The sequence below is a fragment of the Lacerta agilis genome, chromosome 2 (genome assembly GCF_009819535.1).
Source record: "Lacerta agilis isolate rLacAgi1 chromosome 2, rLacAgi1.pri, whole genome shotgun sequence".
Classification (NCBI taxonomy): domain Eukaryota; kingdom Metazoa; phylum Chordata; class Lepidosauria; order Squamata; family Lacertidae; genus Lacerta; species Lacerta agilis.
Window position 1 is genome coordinate 105,386,202 of NC_046313.1, and position 13,809 is coordinate 105,400,010.

At 46.5% G+C, this 13,809-nt stretch overlaps 1 protein-coding gene and 1 long non-coding RNA gene across 2 annotated transcripts; both read right to left on the reverse strand.

Moving 5' to 3' along the window:
- Positions 1 to 1,831: 1,831 nt before the first annotated feature.
- LOC117042376 (C-type lectin domain family 2 member D-like) lies at positions 1,832 to 6,325 on the reverse strand. The gene is made up of 4 exons (XM_033141923.1): positions 6,289 to 6,325; positions 5,192 to 5,391; positions 3,704 to 3,801; positions 1,832 to 2,052 (listed from the first exon to the last, which is right to left on the reverse strand). The coding sequence occupies exons 1-4, from the start codon at positions 6,323 to 6,325 to the stop codon at positions 1,908 to 1,910; spliced, it is 480 nt and encodes a 159-aa protein (XP_032997814.1). The 3' UTR covers positions 1,832 to 1,907.
- Positions 6,326 to 7,890: 1,565 nt separating this feature from the next.
- On the reverse strand, positions 7,891 to 13,316 carry LOC117042966. The gene is made up of 3 exons (XR_004426122.1): positions 13,241 to 13,316; positions 9,613 to 9,699; positions 7,891 to 7,980 (listed from the first exon to the last, which is right to left on the reverse strand). It is a non-coding gene; the product is annotated as an uncharacterized LOC117042966 (long non-coding RNA).
- Positions 13,317 to 13,809: the final 493 nt, after the last annotated feature.

The window sequence follows — 13,809 nt, forward strand, 5'->3', positions numbered from 1 at the left end:
ATCTACGTCACTTCTACGTCTTGTAACCTGAGCTTGTACCCTCTGTGCTTTCTATTCTAACACTTTCTGAGCTCTCTATGTCCTTGGAGAAGGGGGGTAGACGCTGTCCAGAGACTGTGAATCTGTTAACCCTCTCTCCCCCAGTGTTTCTTCTCCTAGCTGTTCCCCATCCAATATTTCCCAGCTTCTGCCTTCTGAACTATGTCCCTCTGCAAACCACTGTTCCAAGTCTATACTGTCCTCCAGCTCCTGGGAAGATTCAGGAGCAGGAGCAGAGGGAGGCAGAGCTCCCACCATCCTCCTCAATGCAGCCCTCCTCAGGATGGTCCCTGACAGGTATTGATGCTGCCTGGCCAAAATACTGAGCTCCTCTGATGACAGGGGGTGGGGTGGGGTGGTTCGGCTGCCTTAGCCTTCAGCTAGAGCTCTGAGTTCTGTGGGGGATCAGGGAGCCTTCAGAAATTGAATTCTTAAAAAGTATTATTCATAATAAAAAGAACTGAAGTTCTATGAACCACAAGCATTTTTTATTCTGTCTACCCACAATGTGCTCTGGATTACAAGGTTTATGGACAATATAATACAAGTGGCTGAAGCACGCATCAAAGGAGGACTAAGATCCAAAATGCTGTGAAGCAATATTTATTAGAAAGTTTTGTTACAAAGGAGCCGACTTTGAAAAAATAGAAATATTAATTTTCTCTCTTTGGTGTTACATTTATAATCTACATGTTCCTCTGAGGAGCTCAAGGCATCATACGGGGTTCTTCTCCACCCCATTTCATCCTCACAACAACCCTGGGAGGTAGGTTAGTCTGAGAGACAGTGTCTGGTCCGAGGTCTTGTGGCAAATTTCGTCACTGAGTGGGGATTTGAACCTTGGTCTCCCAGGTCCTAGTCCAACACTCTAACCACTACACCAAACTGGCTCAGCGCTGTCACTTATTACAAACCTTCAGAATTCAGCCTAAAACTTCCATAATACATGGCAAAATTCAAAATGCACATTGTCCTTTCCCTTATTATGAACTCCATCTCCATTTCATTTTAGTATCACTCCTTCTAAGCATTCTAACTACATAGCTGAGTGTTTTTCAAATATGAAATAATAGTTTAAATTGCACCCCATTGTGGGATGTAAACAGAGAGCAGTCAAACCCAACACTGCTAGAGTGGACATGAAGGTAACTCAGTCCTCCAGGCTTAACTTCCTGTTTACCTGGACTGAGTTACAGGAACCAGAAGTAGGTGTGGTCTTACCTGGGAACAAGATCCCAGGGATCATTCTCCATTTTGCCTCGTCTCCTGAAGAAGCAGGATGCTCTCTTGGCTTGCAGCTGAGAGGAGCACAGGTGAAGCCTGTTCCCCTATGGAATCAGCTACACTACATGTAAATACATTTATCTAAGCCTGTTTGCCTTTCTGGGACTGTATGCTGTAGCTCAGGATGCCTGTAAGTAAACTCTTTTATATCTTATAAACAGTACTGTGTTGTGTCTTTACTTTTAAGAGGGAAGAAGGGGAATATACCAGGAATATATATTTCTTATAGAGGCTTTAGCAAGCCTGTGCAAGCGCGTCTGCTGTGTGTGTTTTAAAAGGGAATGAAACTCTGCTAAGTTTGGAGCTTGTTAATTCAAGCTGGGATGAGATATATAAAATAATATATCATCATCCACACTCCTAAGCATTCCCACACCCATCCTACTAGATGCTCCACAAAGCAGTTGCTAGGGGGTATCTTATAGCCGCCTCCAATGCTGCCCAAATAGTAGAGATTCTGAGTGTATTGAACAAATGCCTAGCCCTACTTAGGGTGGTATCCTATCCGGTTCATCAATTCGTCATCTTGGCTCCTTATTTTCTTGACTTTACTCACTCACTCCAGCTCTCCTCCAGTGTTTGGGCTACAAGGCTGATAAACAATTAGAACTTGTACATGCAGAAGGTTTGCTGCAGATGCAAGGAAGTTCTGTGTGGCAGCCAGAGGCGGCGGCTGTGGCTTCATTGTTGAGATGGACACATTCCCCACCTGTTCCAGCGATTCTGAGCCTGCAACACAAAGCATCACAAACCTGTATCACAGCGGCAGACACATATCTCAAGATGACAATTCTTTAGGCTTTTTCTAAAGTCTAGCACAAAGATAGTGAGGTGGGAGGAAAAACCTGGCAGACTACCATATTTTTCGATCCATAGGGCGCACCGGACCATAGGGCGCACCTCGTTTTTAGAGGAGGAAACAAGGGGGGGGAAATATTTTTCTGGTTTTCCTCCTCTAAAAGCCCTGTGTTTTTTTTTGAGGATCAGCTAAAAGTTTTGCAGCTTTTTTGCAAAGGGAAAAGCCCTGTTTTTTTGAGGATCAGCTAAAAGTTTTGCAGCTTTTTTGCAAAGGGGGAAAAGCAAAGCTTTTGCAAAGGGGGAAAAGCAAAGAGGAAAAGCCCCATTTTTATGGGGTTCAACTCATATTTCTGCAGCTTCTAAAGGAAAGGGAGCCTTTTCTACAGTTTCCAGACAGATAATCTAATCAGCCAGTCACATGTCGCTGGGGAAACAAACAACCTTCCTCTGCAGCACATTCAACAATGGAGGCCTGGGCAAGAGGGCGGGGCTGAAAGGGAGCCAGGACTCTTATCTCTCTCCCGATCTCTTGCTGATCAGCTGCTGAGCGGGGTCCTTTCAACACCCCCTTTTCTCTTTGTAAAATAAAAAGCATGATCCTCTTTTGGCCCCTGGGCAATTCAGCTCCAGGGACCATCATTCGTTCCATAAGACGCACAGATATCTCCCCTTACTTTTTAGGAGGAAAAAAGTGTGTCTTATGGAGCGAAAAATACGGTTAAATAAAATGGCCCGGAAATGGATGGAGATGTAAGCAGAGTTTAATAAAAGGAAACAAGCTCATAGTTGAAACAACTCTGCTGAAAAGGTTTAAGCCCCTACAAGCTGATTTTCATGCAACTGATGACCAACGATGTGAATGCTTCAACAGGCCTCAATCACTTGTCATAATTGTGGCTCATACCATTTTTCAGGTTTTCCTTCTATCTAAGGTTGTGGCCGTCAGCATATCATAAATACGTTAAGATTATGGACAGCACACCAAAAAATAATGAGCAAATCCCTATAAAGTCTGCTGTTGCTTTCTTATTTTAAATATTGTTTATGAATCCATCCGTTGCTTGGACTTATAGTAGGGGAAAGTGATCTATGAAAGAAAGCCAACTATGAAACATAAAGGGAACTATTTACCTACAGAGATCCAAAGAAACTGAGTTTCTTATTTGGTATTTCAGATGTGATGTGCCTGGCTTTCAGCTGCGCATAAATTTTGACATCTTATTCAGAATTATACTGGGAAGAATAATAATCACAGAATCCATCCCCAGTTACAGGTAGGTAGCCGTGTTGGTCTGCCATAGTCAAAACAAAATAAAATAAAAAAATTCCTTCCAGTAGCACCTTAGAGACCAACTAAGTTTGTTCTTGGTATGAGCTTTCGTGTGCATGCACACTTCTTCAGTGTATCTGAAGACTTCTGTTTCAGTGTATCTGAAGAAGTGTGCATGCACACGAAAGCTCATACCAAGAACAAACTTAGTTGGTCTCTAAGGTGCTGCTGGAAAGAATCCATCCCATTAACAGTGAATTGGAGACATTTTTGTTGCTGATGCCACAGCACCGAAAACTGAAAGGGACTCACGTTGAATTTTCTCCATTTAGCCATTTCCAGGGTTGACCTGGGTCTCTTCTGAGACCAATCCAGAAGTAATGTTTGCCAGTGAGGTGCTTCACAAACTCCTTTGAGGACCAGAGAAAATGGATGTTAGAATTCTGCCCTGTGCTATTCACAGATAAGCACTTCAGCAACTAAACACGCAGGCACATGTCAACATGTCAGATGAAAACGTCAGCAAGTACACCTGGACAATGATAACAGTCTAATAATAATAATTTATTATTTGTACCCCGCCCATCTGGCCGGGCCTCCCCAGCCACTCTGGGCGGCGTCCACCAAACATTAAATACTACCGAGAAGGCCCTCTGCCTGGTTCCCTGTAGTTTTGCTTCTCGCAGTGAGGGAACCGCCAGAAGGCCCTCGGCGCTGGATCTCAGTGACCGGGCTGAATGATGGGGGTGGAGATGCTCCTTCAGGTACACAGGACCGAGGCCGTTTAATAATAATACATGCATTCATTTCAATACGTTCAACGGGGCTTACTCCCTAGCATGTGTAATGCAGGAGTAGGCAACCTCTTTTTCTTTGGAAGGGACCCTGAGAATCAGTTTGCATACAGAGCAAATAGATCCACGGAGGATGCTATCGCTACCACCCTCCATGCTGCTCTGTCCCATCTGGAGCAGCCGGGGAGTTATGCGAGGCTGCTGTTTGTGGATTTTAGCTCTGCTTTTAACACTATCCTCCCCCATAGACTGGTGTCCAAGCTAGAGGCGATTGGACTTTCTAACTCTATTTGTCTCTGGGTTTTGAACTTTTTGTCAGCTCGTTCTCAGAGGGTTAGAGTAGGGTCATATATGTCCACAGCCCTTAGCCTTAACACTGGCTAACCACAGGGTTGTGTGTTGAGTCCCCCCGCTGTTATGTTGGAAGCCGCCCAGATTGGCTGGGGCAACTCAGATGGGTGGGCTGTAAATGAATTATTATTATTATTATTATTATTATTATTATTATTATTATTATTATTATTATTATTATTTCTGTGTCCCGTGTGTTTCCCCCCTGCTGGGTTCCCGATGTGGTAAGCAAGGATGTGGGGGAAATTGATGCTGAGTGGAAAAACAGCTGGCAGAGGGAAAGGGTTACCGGTATATATATATATATATATATATATATATATATATATATATGTATGTATATGTATATATGTATATGTATGTATATGTATATGTGTGTGTGTGTGTATATATATATATATATATATATATATATATATATATATATATATATATATGTGTATATGTATATGTATATGTATATGTATATATATATTTCTCCCCATCATTTTTCCAGCACCAAAGTCGCTTTGCCCTTAAAAGCAGCCCCTGAAATTCTGCAAGATATTCTAGGTTGTGATGCGTAGTTAACTTCATAGATAAGGCAACTCGTTTCATCATGCTGCCTAAGAGGGGACAAGCATCACCACTTCGTGCCAAAGGGCCCCTCTCTTACCCGCTCTTCACTTTCAATCCTAGCCAAGGAGGCATTGTGTGACTTGCAGTAGTTGCTGCTGGAGTTCCAATTCCGTTTGTTCTTCGAAAAGTGATAGCACTTTCCCGCATAGCCAATCCAGTGATGTGGACATGGTAGACTGCAGAATTCGGAGGGAACCAGCGGATGACCCAGTTGCTCAGCGTCTCTGGGGACTGTCACTGCGGAAGGAATAGAGAACGGGGGTAACCTCCCCAATCCACCCATTTGGAGAGGCACACACAGAAACTACGATGAATAAGATTATTTCTTCTGCTTTCATATACATATGTGTGTGTGTACACACACACACACATATAATGAGTTTGTTGATCATGTTGTTGGGGAGTTGTGGTTCCTAGGTTGCCAGTGTGGTATAGTGGTTAAGAGCGGAAGACTTGTGATCTGGTGAACCGGGTTCGCGTCCCCGCTCCTCCACATGCAGCTGCTGGGTGACCTTGGGCTAGTCACACTTCTCTGAAGTCTCTCAGCCCCACTCACCTCACAGAGTGTTTGTTGTGGGGGAGGAAGGGAAAGGAGAATGTTAGCCGCTTTGAGACTCCGTCAGGTAGTGATAAAGCGGGATATCAAATCCAAACTCTTCTTCTTCCTGGATTGGACCCATGGGGCAGATTATGTGGGAGCTGTGCACATCCATGCTCTCTTGGTTAGGAAAAGCAGTGCCGTCGGAGTGGCTCTTTTGAAAATGAGAAATGTCAAAGTGGTGGGGATACTTAATCCTTCTCTTGGCCACTGCTTTTTTTATGCCAAGCTGGGTTCCAATCACAACTTTACCCACCGTTGAACACCACACGAGGAAAAGCAGCGAGCAAGGAAAAGATCAAACATCTCTCCCTGTTGGTAAATTTACCCCAAAACACACCTTCAGCAAAAGCAGCTTTCCTTAACAAACAAACAACAGAAAATGCTTTCAAGGTATTATTACAACTGTATTGTTTGCCCTTCACTTACCGGTAGTTAGGGCAGATTTTCACAGCAGCTCCCTTTGCTGAAGACTATTATTATTATTATTATTATTATTATTATTATTATTATTATTATTATTATTATTATCAAACCTCGTTCTGCGTCCGCCTCTGCTTGCGTCCGCTTCATCGAACGACCGTGGCAAACCCACAAGTACCAGAACGGCTTTCTTCTGGGTTTGCCCCTCGCGCAGAAGCGCTAAATTGTGCTGCACGTGTGCAGACACGGCACTTCGATGTACATCATTTTTGGGTTGCGCCGGGTCTTCCAGAACGGATTCCCGCCGTAACCCGAGGTTCCACTGTTTTGGAGTTTATATACCGCTCTATACCCGGAGGTCTCAGGGCGGTTCACAGAAAAGATCACAACACATATGATCAGAATAAAAACAACCGTTTAGATCACCACTTCAACAACTTGTTGCTTCAACAGAGATTGACTAGGTGTAACTGATATGGTTCATGGTTTATTTTGTTTATTTAAAATATATGTACATAGCACTGTTCACTAAAAAACAACAACACACCAGAGCAGTTTATAGTTATATGCAAAATCATACAGTAAAACGTTAATTTTTTAAAAAAAAACAAAACACCCAGCTAACTCTTATGGAAAGATGGGTTCTTTATTGCCTGCGTATGTATGCCTGGCATGCATTCATAAGTTGAAACAGAAGGCAAAATTAACTGAAAAGCTCAGGAACCAAGAAGATAAAAGCTTCTAGAAAGAATGGGAAAATTTATAATTTATTTAGGAGACCACTGTAAGCAGATGAAAACATTAGCAGGATTTCAATTGCACTTGTAAGGTAACAAACACCATGGACAATTTAGATGGATATAAAATGTGGATAATGGAATGATATGCAGTTGTAAATGTTGACATTAAGACCCATGGAGGGGATGGGGGAAGTCTCAAGATTCAGAGAAATCTCTTTATATGGATATGTAATTGGTTTTGCTTTCAACTTACATTTGTAAAATCAAATTAATTTTTTTAAAAAATAATAATAATGTTGAAACGGAAGGTGTCTGCTGAATCTCTATTGGCAGAGTTTTCCACGATACAAAGACCAATGACACTAAAGGTTACTGTGGAGCCAACATCTCAACAAACATAGTGTGGATCCATTATCAGTCCCCCTCCTGACAGCAGCATCGCTGCTTCTTATCTGGACGCTGAGAAGGTGGCGAGGTCAGGACTGTGCAGGAGTGTCAGATAGGCTCTGCTGGTGCATCCACGCTGCTCTGACCTCATCACCATACCACCCTCTAACCCAGGCATCCCCAAAATTTCAGCCCTCCAGATGTTTGGGACTACAATTCCCATCAACCCTGACCACTGGTCCTGTTAGCTGGGGATCATGGGAGTTGTAGGCCAAAACATCTGGAGGACCGCAGTTTGGGGGTGCCTGCTCTAACCCTCTGGTTAAGCATCTCTGTCCCTCCAATGCCAGATGTTCCCACCCGTGGCCACAGCACATGGTCTCAGTGTGTCCTTGTAGGAATATGGATCATTGAACTACTGCTTTGGGGCAAGGCTGTCAGACATAGCAGTGGCTGAAAGCCAGGCAATAGCCTAAGTTCTGATTTTGAGAAGCTGGCTGAAGGCATGCAGCTACATCAGACCCAAGAGGGAAGAGACAAATCTTAAGGAAGTACCGTAACATCAAGGTTCAGAAAACTTACCTGCTATAATGGAAATGGTAAGCGCGATGACCAGGAAAACAAGGATACCTATGAGGATATCTTTAATTGATAGGTATTTCCAGATCTTGGGAGATGCTACAGCACAAAGGGGAAAAAGAACAGCTAAACTCATAAGCATTTGTGAGAAATTAAGAAGAACATAAGGGACGCGGGTGGCACTGTGGGTTAAACCACAGAGCCTAGGGCTTTCCGATCGGAAGGTTGGCAGTTCGAATCTCCGCGATGGGGGGAGCTCCCGTTATTTGGTCCCAGCTCCTGCCCACGTAGCAGTTCAAAAGCATGTCAAGTGCAAGAAGATAAATAGGCACCGCTCCGTTGGGAAGGTAAACGGCGTTTCCGTGCGCTGCTCTGGTTCTCCAGAAGCGGCTTAGTCATGCTGGCCACATGACCCAGAAGCTGTCTGTGGACAAATGCCGGCTTCCTTGGCCTATAGAGCGAGATGAGCGCTGCAATCCCAGAGTCGTCCGCGACTGGACCTAACGGTCAGGGGTAAAGGTAAAAGGTAAAGGGACCCCTGACCATCAGGTCCAGTCGTGTCTGACTCTGGGGTTGCGGCGCTCATCTCGCTCTATAGGCCAAGGGAGCCGGCGTTTGTCCGCAGACAGCTTCCGGGTCATGTGGCCAGCATGACAAAGCTGCTTCTGGCGAACCAGAGCAGCGCACGGAAACGCCGTTTACCTTCCCGCTGGAGCGGTCCCTATTTATCTACTTGCACTTTGACGTGCTTTTGAACTGCTAGGTGGGCAGGAGCTGGGACCGAGCAACGGGAGCTCACTCTGTCACAGGGATTCGAACCACCGACCTTCTGATCAGCAAGCTAGACTCTGTGGTTTAACCCACAGCGCCACCTGGGTCCCTTAACAGTCAGGGGTACCTTTACCTTTTAAGAAGAACATGCTGGATCAGGCCTCCTTATAAGGGAGCATGGGGGAAAGTGTATCCCTTTTACTTCCCCAGCAAAAAACAAACACTGGATCTGCTTAATCTACTCAGCTCATTCATTCTAGCCGAAGAATCTTTACTTGCATCAGCCACTAGCTATAGCAATAAAATAAAATAAAATAAAATAAAATAAAATAAAATAAAATGAACTGAAGATAGAGGTAAAAACTTAACTATAGAAAATATATTTTGGGGGTTTACATCAACAATCAAATAACAGATCTTATTCTAATTGCACCTGCTAAAAACCTTGCAGTTTTTGCTGTCACCTGATCTGGCCAAAAGGAGAGAAAGCTGTAACTGCTTTTAAGTTTCCCATTATAGTGAACGGGGAACACAGAGGTTCATTTCATATGGAACGGCTCAGAAGATGAAACACAGATCGAAGAAGAGACAAGCAATTCCTGCACTGCTTCTTGCAATGAGGACTTCAAAAGCATGAGTATTTCGAATGGAACCAACTGGGACAAGGAGAAATGGGAAGAAAGCAGAGTGCTGGGTGAGCACTGCATTAAGGCTGCGGGGCAAACCACATTGGCAAGAGAAGAAGGTCTACGGCATACCTGTACATCTGAGCAGACATGGCCGGGACTGTATAGTAAGGCAGTATTAGGAAGAGCAGAAACAGTCGCCTCACAGGCAAAGAGACCCAGTGCAATGCAGAGCTATAAGCAGGTCTTGAAGCCAAAGGGCTGCCATAAAGAAGCAACGTGGTTAGGTGGCACCTGCAGGTACAAAGACTTGGAGCAAAGTAGATGCCCTTACCTGATGCCTCCTTTTGCTCAAGGTCAACATGCGGGTGGAGAGAGTTCAAATGCTCTTCCTCAGATTTTGATATGGCTTCCATCTTTCCTGTAGCCATATAAGGTAAAGACTGCGCTCTAGCTCCTCTCAAGAAAAACTGCATAGAGTTGAAAGAGACCATGAGGGTCATCTAGTCCAACCCCCTGCAATGCAGGAAGGTCACCACTTGTTCTCCCAACCGATTTGAAACCATACCGGACCCTGCTTAGCTTCGCAAGTGGATCTTCGCATGGTTCTTAAGCAGAGGTTGGATGGCCATCTGTCCTGGATGCTTTAGCTGAGATAGCTGCATTGCAGGGGGCTGGGCTGGATGACCCTCGGGGTCCCCTCCAACTGTACAATTCTATTATTCTTCACACCGTAGCTAACTCACCTCCACACGCAATGCAACGACATTCTCTCTCCCCCCCCAGGGGTGTACCCAGGATCAAAACTAGGGGGGAGGCAAGCCATGGTCGCCCCCCCCTCGGTTTGCCAGAGTAGTCGACCTTTTGGCTGGCAGGGTGGCATGACATGGGCCCAGGACTCCCGTGATGCAGGGGGCAATAACCAGAGGCGTAGTAAGGTTAGGTGCAGGGCCATCTTAAGCATATCCGGCGCCGGAGTACAAAGATCCCTCCGGAGGGCCCCTCCCATTTCCCACATCATACATTCAACACACATTTAAAGCACATGATTTCACCCAGAGAATCCTGGAAACTGTAGCTTCCCACTCACAGAGCTACAGTTCCCAGGATTCTCTAGAGGAAGTCACGTGCTTTAAATGTGTGGTCTACTCTAGAACTGGCATCAGCGGCTGAACATCTGCTTGACATGCAGAAGGTCCCTGGTTCAGTCCCTGGCATCTCCAGGTATGCTGGAATAGGACTGCGTAAAAATCCCAGAGGGCTGTTGTCAGTCAGTGTAGACACTATGGAGCTAGGTACGCCAGTGATACAACTCTGATTAAGTTATCCCTCTATAAAAGTAATATTTCATTTCCTCAGGTCATGTGTCCCTTGTTAAACTGGCATTGCGGAGGAGGTTGTCCCATATAATGGATGGGGGGGGGGAGGATTCTCCTTAATGGAAAAAATAAAGGTAAAGGTAAAGGTACCCCTGACCATTAGGTCCAGTCGCGGACGACTCTGGGGTTGCAGTGCTCATCTCGCTCTATAGGCCGAGGGAGCCAGTGTTTGTCCGCAGACAGCTTCTGGGTCATGTGGCCAGCATGACTAAGCCGCTTCTGGCGAACCAGAGCAACGCACAGAAACACTGTTTACCTATTTAACTGCTTGCACTTTGACGTGTTTTCGAACTGCTAGGTTGGCAGGAGCATGGGAAAAAATAGGATTAAGCAAATAAGAGAGCCAGGGAAGTATAGCAGTTAAGAATGTTGGGCTAGGTCGGACCTGAGGCCCAGGTTCAAATCCCCACTCAGCCAAGAAGCTCATTGCATGACCTTGGACCAGTTGTTCTCTCTCAGCCTTGCCAACCTTGCAAAGTTGTTACAAAGATGAAATGAAAATCATGTTTACTTCCTTGGACACCTTGGGGGAAATGGAGGAGTATAAATGTAGTAAATAAAGAAAACAAACAAACAAACAAACAAACAAACAAACAAATATGGACTGTGTTACTGGAAAGGTACTTTTCCCCAAGTCAAACCATCTAGCTCAGTACTGCATACACTGACTGGCAGCAGCTCTCCAGGGTTTCAGGCAGGGGAGATTCTTAGCCGTACATGCAGATGTCAGGGAGGAAAACTTGGGTGCAAGGTGTTCTAACCACTTAAGGGGATGACCCTCCCCTTAAGACATAGATACATTGGAAGCCACATTATGCAAAATCAAACTCTTGGTCCATCTAGCTCAGTATTGCCCACACTGACTGGCAGTGGCTCTTCAGGAGTCTTTCCCACTTCCCAGCCCTAACTAGAGATGCCAACGATTGAACCTGGGACCTTCTGCATCAAAGCAGATGCTCTGCCACAGAGCTATGACTCCGCCCCCTGCTTTATTTGCAGATTAAATAAATGGCTGAAATGTTGGGAATTACCGGTAGAAAAAAATGAAACACCCAGTTATTCCCAGCCTAGCTGGTGGGGGGGGGGCACTCCAGCCATCCTTAGGGCCATTTGCCCCTCTACCCGCCTTACCCAATTCCCCCTTCCCTACCTGGCTGACTGGGGAGTGGGTTCCATTCTGCCAAGGGGGGATGCGACAGAGGTTGGCACCCTCTTCCAACAGAGCCAAGTTTGCTCAACTAGTCTTCTCTTGTTTCCCCCACCTGGCATGGACCTGGGCTGGGAGGGATGAGATGGAGCTTTACTCCCTCTCTGATTCCAGGTTATTGGGAGGGGGGTGTTTCCCCCAATGCATTGCCTTTTTAACCCTTCTCTGGCCCCTTCAGCCACAGATTCCTATGAAGGTCACTATGTAGCATCTTGGTCAATGCTGAGGTTCATGGAGAGGAATTTTGAAGTCGTTTTTATATCTTGCAAACCCCGTTCCTGCCCCGCCACTGTTCCACCCGTTTTGCATTTTTTCCAGGTCCAAAAGGATCTATGAGTTGGCAATTGCCTGAAATGGTCTCCGGATGTACAGTTTCACAATATGAGTATTTATTATCATCGCCAGCCCACCTTTTAGAATACAAATCCTTCCCAGGAAAGTAACATTTTTAAATGCATTGAGAAATTCATTAAAAAAAAATTAAAAAATTCCTTCCAGTAGCACCTTAGAGACCAATTAAGTTTGTTCTTGGTATGAGCTTTCGTGTGCATGCACACTTCTTCAGATACACTGAAAAAGAAGTCACCAGACTTGAATGCAGACTTGATAAAGACTTGATGGCAGGAAAGTGGAAAATGAAGGGTTAAATGCTGCTGGGCAAAACAGCAACTAAGGAATAGGGAGAAGCCACAACAAGGAGACCCGGTGGTTTTAACACAGCAAAAGGCAGGGAGGGGCTGAACAACAGTAATTGCTAGCGGCAGGTAAAAGGACGCTGACAAACACCAACCCAGGAGATATTTTTGCTAGCAGGGATTTTAAACAGCTCAGAAAAAGGGGGACAGAGGGAATCACCAACTCCAGAGCAGTAAAGTAAATTTAAAAGGGGGAACCAGAGGTTGGGGTGAAGGAATGACAGACAACACAACGCCAGGAACAGGCAAGCCCTCCAAACGTGTTAATATTCCCAGAACAGCGGGAGGGAGGGAGGGAGGCTGAGGGAGGCGTGAGAAGGAAGAGCGAAGCCTGACGCAGCGGCAGGAGCACAGTGAGCAAAGCCGTCCCCACCGCAGCCACAGGCGCTCCTCCTTTGCCTCCGGGACAGGAGCTGCCATGGGCAAGGGTGGGGGGCAAAGGGAGGAACTTGGGCGGCAGGGACAGCAGCCTCCTTCTTCTCCGCTCCTCTCCTCCTGCCCCGCTTCTTCCTCAGCCTAAATGGACGCCCGGCGCCGATCATTTTTGCTGGGGGGGGGAAGCTGCCCCCGCCTGGGTACGCCCATGCCCCCCCCCAATCGCGGCTGGCGGTCACCGCCGCTACTGTCGCCCCCACGTGGAGACTCCCGAGCTCCCGATTCGCTGGTTTTTAACCGCCGTACCTGCACAGGTTGGTCCGTGCTCTGCACACGCTTTCTGCAAGAGCAAAACCGACGGGAGATGTCCGGAGGAACTGTGGGTAGCACCCGCGGCGCCCGCCCGCTGCTCAACTTGACAATTTGAATTTTCGCGCAAAGGAAAGTGGCGCACCGGATTCGCTGCGGGGTTTCCAATTGCAGCGCTCCTCGTCATCCTTTGATAGGAGGAGCTCCAGGGCGGCGGCGGCGGCGAAGTTGGCGCGGCGCCGTTTGTAGCCAAGTGGGATCGCTCCCGCCTCATCTTTGCCGGCGGTTCGGCGGCTCCAAGGCGCGCAGCACAGGGGAGCGAGCCAAGTGCTGGCCGCCTCCGAGCGCCTTCCTTTTCGGCCGGGAGAGAGAAAAAAGAGAGAAAAGCGCACGGGCGGGCGGATGGGTAAAATGGGAAGCGCTGGTCTCCCCTCGTCTTGCTCTGCGTTGGGTGGCAGATCTCGCAGCGCTATGCAAGAAGCATTCTCGCCCAAGTTTGTGCGTCTTTTTGTGTGTGTGTTCAAGTAACTGTGGGTCCCTCTCGTTGCTGGACTGCAGTTCCCAAC

Bases quoted from the DNA above. Each gene is read 5' to 3' on its own strand.
- LOC117042376 (XM_033141923.1), bottom strand. From the start codon at position 6,325: ATGAAGCGGACGCAAGCAGAGGCGGACGCAGAACGAG. The intron at 5,392-6,288 runs GTTTGATAATAA...TTCCTTCCGCAG, and splicing joins AGAGGCGGACGCAGAACGAG to TGACAGTCCCCAGAGACGCT. The intron at 2,053-3,703 runs GTGAGTCCCTTT...TTTGTGTTGCAG, and splicing joins CTAAATGGAGAAAATTCAAC to GCTCAGAATCGCTGGAACAG.